The 10,803-nt window shown below is 39.0% G+C and overlaps 1 protein-coding gene across 1 annotated transcript in view; it reads left to right on the plus strand.

Annotated features, from left to right (window-relative positions):
- MTR (5-methyltetrahydrofolate-homocysteine methyltransferase) overlaps positions 1 to 10,436 on the plus strand; it is a 44,493-nt gene extending 34,057 nt beyond the window's left edge. The window contains exons 25-33 of the mRNA XM_010211943.2: positions 923 to 1,004; positions 1,820 to 1,918; positions 2,875 to 2,950; positions 3,767 to 3,922; positions 4,606 to 4,802; positions 7,188 to 7,388; positions 8,552 to 8,744; positions 9,527 to 9,639; positions 9,766 to 10,436. Coding sequence (XP_010210245.2) covers positions 923 to 1,004; positions 1,820 to 1,918; positions 2,875 to 2,950; positions 3,767 to 3,922; positions 4,606 to 4,802; positions 7,188 to 7,388; positions 8,552 to 8,744; positions 9,527 to 9,639; positions 9,766 to 9,852 — 1,204 coding nt within the window. The 3' untranslated portion in view covers positions 9,853 to 10,436. The remainder of the gene's footprint in view (positions 1 to 922; positions 1,005 to 1,819; positions 1,919 to 2,874; positions 2,951 to 3,766; positions 3,923 to 4,605; positions 4,803 to 7,187; positions 7,389 to 8,551; positions 8,745 to 9,526; positions 9,640 to 9,765) is intronic.
- The last annotated feature ends 367 nt before the right edge of the window (positions 10,437 to 10,803 follow it).

Raw genomic sequence — 10,803 nt, forward strand, 5'->3', positions numbered from 1 at the left:
ATGAAATAATACAGCTGCTATGAATGTACTGAAGACCAGTGTTGACAGCTGGCTGACACCTAGTATAGTCTTAAAAGAGATGTGCTTTAGGCCTTGGTCGCACTTTGCTAACTGGTTTATGTCCAATATCTTTGAGTAGGTGACAGCTCAGGAGATTGCAGAGCTCATTTCTACAAGCTGTTAGTGGTGTTTGTTTCTTTACCAGAGCTCTGCATGTTCTGATCAGAACCAGCAGGTCCATAGATTCTGTAGGTTTGGCCTTAGCAAGACTAATATTAAAGTCAACATTTGAAGTTGTCATAACTTTACAGATGGTGAACAGTAGGATTAATGTCTGTCTTTATGCGTTCTGCAAAGCTAACTGTATCCTTTTTCTCCTTTTTCATGGGAGTCTTTTTTTGCTGTAGCATTAATACTTTGAGAACAAACATGGAATTTTTCTCTGCAAAAAAAATCTTTATTCTAAGTGGATGCTTAGGAGGGTCTCTTTGTGTCTTTTAGAGTCTGTGCACTGGACCTTGTGTCCTAATAACCAGTGTCACATAGTTTTGTAGACTTATTGGAAATTAATGTAACCAACAGCAGGACAGGATAAGTTCTGTCTGATGTTCTCACTGAAATTTTCTGAAATTCAAAGTAAGCTGTTGCTGACTCTTAGTCAACTGATAAGACAGTGAGGGAGGGTAAGTTGGCACCTTGCTTATAAAGTGTTTTGATGCACTTTGAAGAAAAGTGTTTATGCACTTATTGATTGTAATCTGTGTTTTAATCATCCATATGTAGCAGGTGAATTCCTTTCTTTTGAGATTCTGATCTATCCATTTAAGTCAGGATTTATCTGACTACAGAGGGAAAGATTTTGGGGTTTTGTTTGCTTTTTTTTATTTCAGTTATGAAAATACTCTTTTCTTTTTCATTTAAGAACACACACGGCTGTTAAAATTGCCCCACGGTATAGCGCACCTGTAATTCATGTCCTGGATGCATCCAAGAGTGTTGTGGTTGTAAGTTCTAAATTATAGTTTCTCATCCATGCAAAAACATATGGTGGGTTTTTTGTTTTGTTTTGCTTTGTTTTTCTTCTCTGTTGTGCCCCTCATCCTTTCCTCTAAGGCTTAATATTACAGCAAAAAAATGCAGATGTACTACAGAGAACATGGTTTCCAAACTACTGTTGCTCGAGTTTTTTTTTTGTTTTGTTCTTTTTGCTGTTGCTTGGTTATTTCATCAGACTTATTTTAACTGTTGTCATTGAGAACCTTAAATATCCATTTCTGCAGTGACAGTGACGTGATTCCTTTTGAGGCCTTTATTGTAAAATTCAGACGTATCCTAGTGAGCATTGATGTAGTTTGACACTTCCTGCTGCTTATTCTCTAATCTTTTTATTTCTTAAGTTAGTGATATGTCAATAAAAAAAACTGTTAATGGTGTGAAATGGCTGACTGCATGGGCAGTCTTAGCTTGCAAATGCTTACTGGAAAGAACTCATCCAAGCTGTGATGTTGTTTCTAAGACTATTGAAGCTCTGAAGTCCTGAGATATCTTCCTCTCAGCTCTTTCCAAAGCCAGACTGGGCTCTCTTAATACTACCTGTTTAATAGGGCATTCCTTACAGTAGCAATTGTATTCTTAAACATGCTTTAAATCCAGTTTGCAGATTAGTGTTGAGGCTGAGTTTAGCATTGTCGTGTTCAACTAGGTAAGTTTCATGAAAACTAGACTTGGAAAGACTGATGATTTAATCTGAAGTTCATGCTCCATCCTTACTATTCCATCTTATGGTATCTATCTAAGGCTTTCTTTTTGCTTTTTTCAGTGCTCCCAGCTTCTAGATGAAAACTTAAAGGATGACTTCTTTGAAGAAATATTAGAGGAATATGAAGAGATTAGACAAGAACACTATGAGTCTCTCAAGGTACAAATTTGGTTGATTTAGCCTCTTCTCTTGTCTGGAGTGATTGCTTCGTCATGATTAACTCTCAATTTCAGTTTCTGTTAATGACTTTCAGGTCTATTTGTGTTAATTGAAAATGAACAATAGAATTGAAGGAAAACTTGTGAATATGAAATCAAAACTTTCTACTCTATAAGGAAAATTCTGCATGAGCATCATAATGATCTTGGGAAAGTCTTGATTGTCTTCAGCTGTCAGTTAGTGGCATTCAGAACATGTTCATGGGGCTGGCAGTCATGCCAACCTACAGGAGACTGGTGCTGTCCTAGAACAGTAGTTGGAAGTAGAGATGTGCACGGGTAACTAAAATGGCAGTAGTATGTGGTAGCTGAGCCATATTCTATGGGATGTTCTGTGTTCTCATGATGTGTTCATGTCGCCTGGGTTGGGGCCCAAGCAATCTTGAAATAACTGAGGTTTCAATTTCAGGAGAATTAAGCAATGAAATATGGAGATAGACTGTTGGGTAGACCATCAGTAAGAACCACATAACAAATTACTCTTTTCAGGTCTCCCCTGTAATGAAACCCAGAAGCCAGCTGAAAGTCATCTAGCTCTTAGGTGGACTCTAGGTAAAGAAAGATAGAGCAGGAGACCTCTTATTGTGAACACTTTATACTTCTGAGCTCAAGACTGTCTTTGGGCAGAGTACCCAAAGCATTAACGGAACTTGAGGTACAGTTCAGAGGAGCTAGGAGTCTTACAGGCAAGTTCCATTAAATGTACGCAGGGAGGGATAACAGAATGGAATAGGCAGCTGGCTGTGATGTTGCTTAACCTGTGGGAACCGGGAGTTGGGAAAACTGAGGACACGTGCAACTTTACTCCAAACAGTCTTTGGGACACAACAGCCTCAGTGGTTACGGTTTACCCAAAAGGTAAGAGACTTTCTAACTGTATCCTTTTTGTCCCTACAGGAAAGAAGATACTTGTCTCTAGAGCAAGCTAGGAGGAAAGGTTTCCACAATGATTGGCTATCGGACCATAAACCGGGTCAGTTTATACACTTTTGTTTTTAATTGAATTAGAGTTATCAGGAAATGTATGACAACTTAAAAATGTTGTCTGTTTGTCCTTTTTAAAAATTTATTTTTTATTTTTATCAATATATTCAAAAATTCAGTAAACATTTAACCAAAAAAGTGAGGTGGAACCCCAAACAGCAGGGGTTGTCTATAACACTATAATCAAATACAAGTTTAATGCCTACTTTCTGAAAGAATCTTGGGCTAGATCGTTATATTTTGAACCTTGTTAGTTCACATTTAGAAAACAAGTTCTGACACGTTTGTATCAAATTCCACCTTAAAGTTGGGTGGAAGAAGAATTAAAGCCTCTTTCTACCCCTCCTCCAGTAGTTTCTTTACCAGTTTGTTTTGTTTCGAATTTTTAAAACATTAGAAATTGAAAGTGCAAACAGCACAAGAAGACATCTTGCAGTGGCATTTACAATTCTGCACTTTCTGTGATTTCATTTAGAAGACGCAAAAGAATGATAATTTTCAACAGCTCGTTTTAGTCAAGTTCCTGTTGTGAAGCAGCAAACAGCCATACAAAACATGCCAAGTTTGTGGCTGCATCAGAACGTAGATCCATCTCTTTCCTGCTTGTGCATATGTATCAATATATTGCATTGTAATTATAGACTATGGTATCACATGGGAGGAATATGGCAGTGAGCTTCTAAGGCACTATTTTGGAAGAGGTAGTTTGCTGTGGTGGAAGTTGGTGAGCATTGGTTATACTGCACATATAAGAATAATATGCTATTATTTCCTTCATGTCAGATTGTACTTCTGATTCCTACAGTTAAACCAAAATTCATTGGCACAAAAGTCTTTGAAGATTATGACCTGGAGAGATTGATAGAGTACATTGACTGGAAGCCTTTCTTTGATGTTTGGCAACTTAGGGGAAAGTATCCCAACCGGGGTTTCCCCCAAATCTTTAATGATAAAACTGTAGGTAAGTATGGAAATTGTATTTAGCTCATGTAAATCATCCTGATTGCATTAAAATTCTGAATGTTTTGAAATACATAGGAATGGTAAAAAGTACATGGGAACTCAAGTTTCACAGAGATCTTTATCTTCTGCGTAAAGCAAACTGGCTGAAGGAGCTGTTGGGATGCAAGACTGAAAAATGAGTAAAAATGTTTAATTATTGTATTTTGACCTTGTCTGGATGCCAAAACGGAGGGATCTGTTTTAGTGACAGAAAATGGCAAGGGCACATCAAGTAGGTCTGTGTCCCTGTTGGGAGCGAAGGGGACAAGAGGACTCTGTCTCCTTTTGAAACCACTCAGTGCTCCCTGGAGTACTTGATCAAACTGGAAGCCTGACACCGAAGTTAACGTTTGGATTTGCTGTGCTATGGAAGTGGAAGCACCCAGGCATTTTCCCTTATCATTTATCTTGGTTTGCTGCTTCTGCCTCTACAAGAATGGTTCTGCTGAAACATTTATTTCAAGATATCTGTTGTCATAGCCGTATAGATAGAGTCACGGTTAGGTCTTCTCTGTTTGCTGTAGCTGCTGGATTGTTGCAGTGATCTGAAAGTTTTGTGGAAAAATGAGTCCATCTTAAGCTCTTTTAAATGGCTCTGAAAACATGCCTTTTCTGAAGTTGTTGTTTTTGTTTTTCTGATAGGTGAAGAAGCAAAGAGAGTTTATAATGATGCTCAAAATCTACTGAAAACATTGATTAATCAAAAGAAATTACAAGCCAGGGGTGTGGTTGGATTCTGGCCAGCTCAGAGTGTTCAAGATGATATCTGTTTGTATGCTGTAGAAGACGCAGTGGGATCTATGGAACCAATAGCAAAATTTTATGGCCTGAGGCAACAGGTATAGTGAAATAATATTTGTTGAAGTAAAAAAAAAAAAAAATCAAAAATGGAACAAAAGGGTCCTATTAAAATCTATGCAGAAAATGCTTGCTGTTATCTGACTTCATTATCTTTTTCCATTTCTTTCTCTTTTAGTAATAACAAGATCTTGTTAGCAATGACCCAAACCTAATAGAAAGCTTAATAGAGTTGACATCCTCAAATATGACCTGTTTTCTGTCTCCGTTTTAATATTTGAGCTGTCCTAAAGCACTCTGCTCTGTAAATTCATCACATAGATCCTGTGTGCTAAATTAGAACCTAATGAACCTAAATTCTCTAATAATATCCTTGGATTCTGCCTTACATGAGAAATTCTCCTGGAATGTGTTAAATCTTAATAAACACTTATAATGCTTGGAAAATAAAACTCAGTGAAGGTAAGAGTTCCTGTTAGTCTTCATTTTAGATAAATATAAGAAGTGGCAGTATGTAGTTATTTTGTTGGCTGGTAATTCCAACTGAGAGAATCACCATTGTAAGTATTGATATTTCAATTGTACTTGCTTAGTGCCAGGTATTTTGATAGGTTGAGCAGTGTTTGCAAGATGTTATTCCTCTCCTTCTCCCCCAAATTCTTCTTCTTCATAGTTTATATGTTCCAAGTCATCAAACAAATTTAAAATACCTCAGTTTTTGCAGTAGTGTTGTGTGAGCACAGCCCTGTGTCACTATTGCAAAACTGTAGTAAGAAATATATGGCTTCAGAATTATCTGTTTCAGTTCCTTGCATGGATACAGTTCTAGTGTCCCTTGACAACCCATGGTAGATGTTTATATAAACTATTCTTGCAAACATCCAGGGAGAGCTGTCTTAAAACTCCTCCTGGTAGCTTGTTCCAGGGTTTTACAACCTAGTTAGAAGTTTTAATATCCCATCTAAATAATTTTTACTACAGTTTATTCTCTTGACCTTTTCCCAGGCTCTTCTGTGGACAATACCTGTTTTGACATTCCTTTTTTAGTGGTTTTTACATACTGGAATAGTCATTTTCTTTTTTCCATAATCTTTTCATGTCATGTATTCTCCACTACTTCAAGTTTTCTCCAAAGTTAAGGTCATAAAACTCTTGATGCTTTTGTGGGTGCCATTCTCCTGGGACTCAGACCTGCTACTCTCTCAGTTCTGTGAGCTGAGGCTTCACTGGAGCAAAGCAGAAGAAAATAATTGTCTCTTTCTACTTACATAAGACATTTCTTTCTGTACACAGAGTTCTGTCCATGACAGTGACACTAGTAATGAGTTGATGCAAATCTAATATTTGTAGATGTATTTAATATTCTGTAACCGTTAAATGTATGACTGTTAAATAGAAAACTCAAAATTAATTTGAGATCATCTGGGTGGAAAACGTTTTATTTTTCTTTACTTTTATGGTATATTCTACAGCATTTTTGGTTATAGAATAAGGCAAGCATTTAATTGTTTTCTTCTACTTTGCCCTTTTCTTGTTGTTTTTAATAGCGGTTGGAAACAGAGTAGAAAAGTGTTTTTAATGCCAAAATGTTATTGTAGTGTAAGAAAATTTGGTGGAGAGTGCTTTGCGTCAAGTGATACCCATGAAATAGCTTTTAACTGCTTGTAAATTGGGTAGATTTCAAAAGCTGTGCTACCCTTTAAATATCAATCCTGTTTGTACAGCAAATATGCTGATTTGATGCTCAAGTGTCAAACATGGTTTTAGATGCTTTTGCCAGCATTCAGTCAGTTCTCTGTCTTCCCCAGCCTTGAACCTTGCTTGGCTCTCACATACTCAGTGGTGGAGGGTTGTATTAGTGCATCACTAATGTATATGGAGTTTGGGGCATGGTTTGGTCTGGAGTACTGAGTGTGTGACTTGTAGCTCGTGAAACTATGAGTGTTTATAAACTACCAGAGATGTTCTAAAGTGCTACAAAGTTGAATTCAGCCATTTGCCAAATTGGGATGCAGGCTATCAACCCTCACTTATGGTAACAAATGTGGAATTGGTGAGTTCCAGAAATGGAAATTTCCTTTTCCTTGGTGGCTGGCAAAAGTGTGTTCCTCATTTTGTAATGTTGTATGTGCACAGTAAGCTGTTGAAGCTTGCTTGCTGTAAACAGAGGCAAAACCTGTCTCCATGTATGCTCAGTGCAGCATCTCTTTCCTTTGATAGTTTGTTCTTCAGTGATCCAGCTGGCCTCAGAGGAGAGGTGTTTTCCTCTCATTCAAGCACAGGCAAGATGCCATGTCGCAGAGGCTAGGGTAGATATTCATCAGAAACGGGTCATGACCCTTTCTTAAAACTCTATTCTTTAGGTCAATAGTGATTAATTACTGTTTTTTGAAAGGTTCTGATTTATTGCATTCTTTTTATTTTAGGCTGAAAAGGACTCTGCCTGCACAGATCCCTATTACTGCCTCTCTGACTTCATAGCGCCGCTGGGTTCTGGCGTTCAGGATTACCTCGGCCTGTTTGCTGTGGCCTGCTTTGGAGTGGACGGGCTGTGCCATGAATACCGGAAGCAGGACGACGAGTACAGCATCATCATGGTGAAGGCTCTGGGAGATCGCTTGGCAGAGGTGCGGGGCCTTGTCGTGTGTCTCTGGGCACGTTTTCCCAGACTGTTTTTGGCAAATTGCCACTTCAAGTTCCGGACTGTTCCCTGTGCTCTGTGCTTTTTGTTAAAGCTGAAAGTGAACTGCTTCCACTGGGCTCATTTTGAGAGGTCTTTTCTGAGCCTCAGGGGCTCAGCCTTAGCTTTCAGTTGCAAAAACGCCTCCTGGTTCTTTGTGCGAGTTTTGATAGAATTTAATAGATTTTAAAACAAGACAACTTAAAAAGATCTTTAAAGCTTGTTTTATTTAAATGAGAGCGTTTGTCCCAGGTGTGGCCCACAGGTTATATTCTTGAATTGCAGACAGGCCACCTTCTTGCTTTAATGGTAGCTGTGCGGATGTGTCTGGACTGAAAGCTTCTGACTTAATGTGTCTTAGGCATAGGCAAAGCTCAGCTGAAGTGATTTATGAGTCCCTGTCCAAGCATTTCTGTACCCTCCTCCTGGCCCAGCTGACAGCCCCATGCTTACCCCTAAATAATCGTGTTAAAACTTAGAGCAACTTAAGTGCAAAGTGAACAGGGTTAGCTTCAGTTGTGTATCTTCAGCCACAACAGAGTTTCAGAAGTTGTTATTTGATGCCATCTGAACATACTTACTGAAGTGGGAATTTGGCCTCAATTCTGGTGTAAGCTGTAGGAGCAACTGTAGGAAAAGCCATAGCCCACTTGCACCTAGAAGAAAGCTCCTCTGCTAAAATGAAAAGTGGTACTTATACTTCATAACTAGCATGGATGCAAGAATGATTTGGCCTTCCATAGCTAGAAGTGGAGGAGTTGTCCAAAATAATTAGCACCTGATTTCCTCAGTGCTATAATTATATAGCATGCTAATGTACTTGATCTTTTCCTGGTACTGCCCACATCTTTATATCTTCAAGCAGATATTTGATTTTAAAGCAGGACAACCAGAAGACTAAGTGTACTAAAAAGAGAGAAATCTAAAACACCTAGATAGGTAAAATAAGTCATATGTGAATTTAGTTAATCCAGTATCTTGCCTGTAATATGATTCCCCCTTAAAAAATGAGAGAGGGACAGGGAGAAGGTCTCGGTCTGTGTCCGTCCGACTCAAATGGCTGTTGCATCAGTCCCGCAGACTAACAACCTCTCTGCCCTCCGTGCCCAGGCGTTCGCCGAGGAGCTGCACGAGAGGGTCCGCAGGGAGCTGTGGGGCTGCTGCAGCGGCGAGCGCCTCAGCCTGGCCGAGCTGCGCAGGGTCAAGTACGAGGGGATTCGCCCTGCCCCTGGCTATCCCAGCCAGCCAGACCACACGGAAAAGCTCACCATGTGGAAGCTCGCAAATGTTGAGGAAGCAACGGGTACGTCTGTACAGTTCCTAGGATCCCTTGGCTTTTCTTTATTTTTTAAAGTGAGTTAAAGGTTGAAATGCTAACAAAACAATGACACGGGTAGTGAAGAGCTGTGTGAGAAATCAAGCTGAAGCTGTTCTGGGAATTGCTTGTTTTTCCTCTTTCATTGCCATTTTTATTTTGCCTTATTCAAGGAAGAGTTTGCAAAATACTGCCAGTGCTGTTGGTGAAGGAGATATGGCCCTAATTAGCAGATTGCCTGCAAACAGGGTTCTGCTGCACAAAAAGAAAAAATCTAGCATCCTTATGGCTGCAAGAAGGCATTCCAGATATGAGCAGAATAAAAGCCATTCATGAATGTCGCTCCTGGACCACAGAAATCTTTGAGATGACAACTGTTAAAAAAGAAAAAATTATTTTGTTTTTCTTCTGATATCTTAAATATCAGCTACTTCACTGCCAATACCACAGTCCTGGAACACCTTCCTGTGTTTCAAAGCTCTAGCTCACCTTTTCAGTTGCCAAAGTGTACAAGTTTTTTCCCCTGAAATTCTAAGTTACCCTACAGTAACCCTATAAGAAAGTCTACAGTATATATAAAGCTATGCCTCTTTTTTGCAATGGATAACAAGCAGAGAACAAACATTTTTAATTTTTAGGGCAGTTGAAAGCTTCTTGGTTTTCAATCTTCCAGGAGTGGTCTCAAGATTTCCAGTCTGCCCAACAAGAGGGTCTGAATTTATGCTTGTTATCAATTCCGAGAAAAAAAAGTTGTTCATTCTCTTTTCCAGGAATTGGCTTAACTGAATCTCTAGCAATGACACCTGCTTCTGCAGTTTCTGGGCTCTACTTTTCCAATCCTAAATCAAAATATTTTGCTGTTGGCAAGATATGTAAAGATCAGGTAAGTTGGCTGTGTGTTATAATGCTGTTGTAATATTCAAAACCACCTTAAGACCTGATGTCTGAAAAATTTTTGGAAACAGTAAAAGCTGGAGGTTCCAAATCATGGTTTTTGCTCCCCTTGCAGGTTGAAGATTATGCACTGAGAAAAAAATTGCCTGTGTCAGAGGTGGAGAAATGGCTGGGACCCATTCTGGGCTATGATCCTGAATAACTCTGTGTGTGTGTTTTGTGGGCATACATTTTCCTTTAATCAGTCTGTTTCCCAGAAGGAAGAAGAGAGTGCTGTCTATAATCTTACATTACTATTCTTGGTATTGTTTGTAAATGGTTTGTATTCTGTGTCACTGGCTTGTCCAGAAAAAACACCTCCCAACAATTTCTAGCCCAATAAGAAAATCCTTCCCATTGAAACCAGTTCTTTCTGTGCCCTCCAATAGTTTTATTATTTTTATTTTTGAATGGGGACCTCAATATTTCAAATGTACCCTCTATTCTTGCTTTGGGACTATGAATGTCTTGAAAATCTCTTAGCCATAGCAATATACATTTATTTATTTTTACCGTTTTCACAAATACTCTAGCTGAGCTAGATGTAATGTGAGATGTAGGAGTTGCAAAGCTCTCCTGTACTGCCTTTGAGATGGGGAAGAAAAATTTGTATCCCACTGACTGGGGATGTACATAGAAAAAAAAACTTTTATTTTTTTAGAGTGTTTTGGATGCTGAAAGTACAGAAATATGATGCATTTTTGACTGTCAAGCCAGCAACGGTTTTATATTAAGTGATCAAGAACAACTGAAATATTGCAAATTCCTTTTTTTAATTAAAAAAAAAAAAGTCTGCTCCGTGTTTAAGGCTTGTGATCTGGAATGTAATGTCTAAAGAACAACTCAACGTTTTAAATGCACTTCATGATGGTGGTTGTAGTTAGAACTCTCAAGGCCATACACTGTACAGGAGTAAAATTGCATGCTGGATTGCAAACATTAAGACATTGTGTCATCAAACATTAAATGGGGAGAAGTGTGCAAGCTGCTGCAAGGACACACACAGCAAGCTTGGAGGTGACTTCAGTGGTTCACCAGCTCCAGGCGTCTGGGTACGGGGGCTATAAAAGCAAACAGCAGCAGTGATACTCCTTGTGCAGAGAGGTGGCGAAGG

This window comes from Tinamus guttatus, unplaced genomic scaffold (assembly GCF_059628265.1).
Source record: "Tinamus guttatus ecotype Peru unplaced genomic scaffold, ASM5962826v1 Tinamus_guttatus_pri_ptg000011l, whole genome shotgun sequence".
Taxonomy (NCBI): domain Eukaryota; kingdom Metazoa; phylum Chordata; class Aves; order Tinamiformes; family Tinamidae; genus Tinamus; species Tinamus guttatus.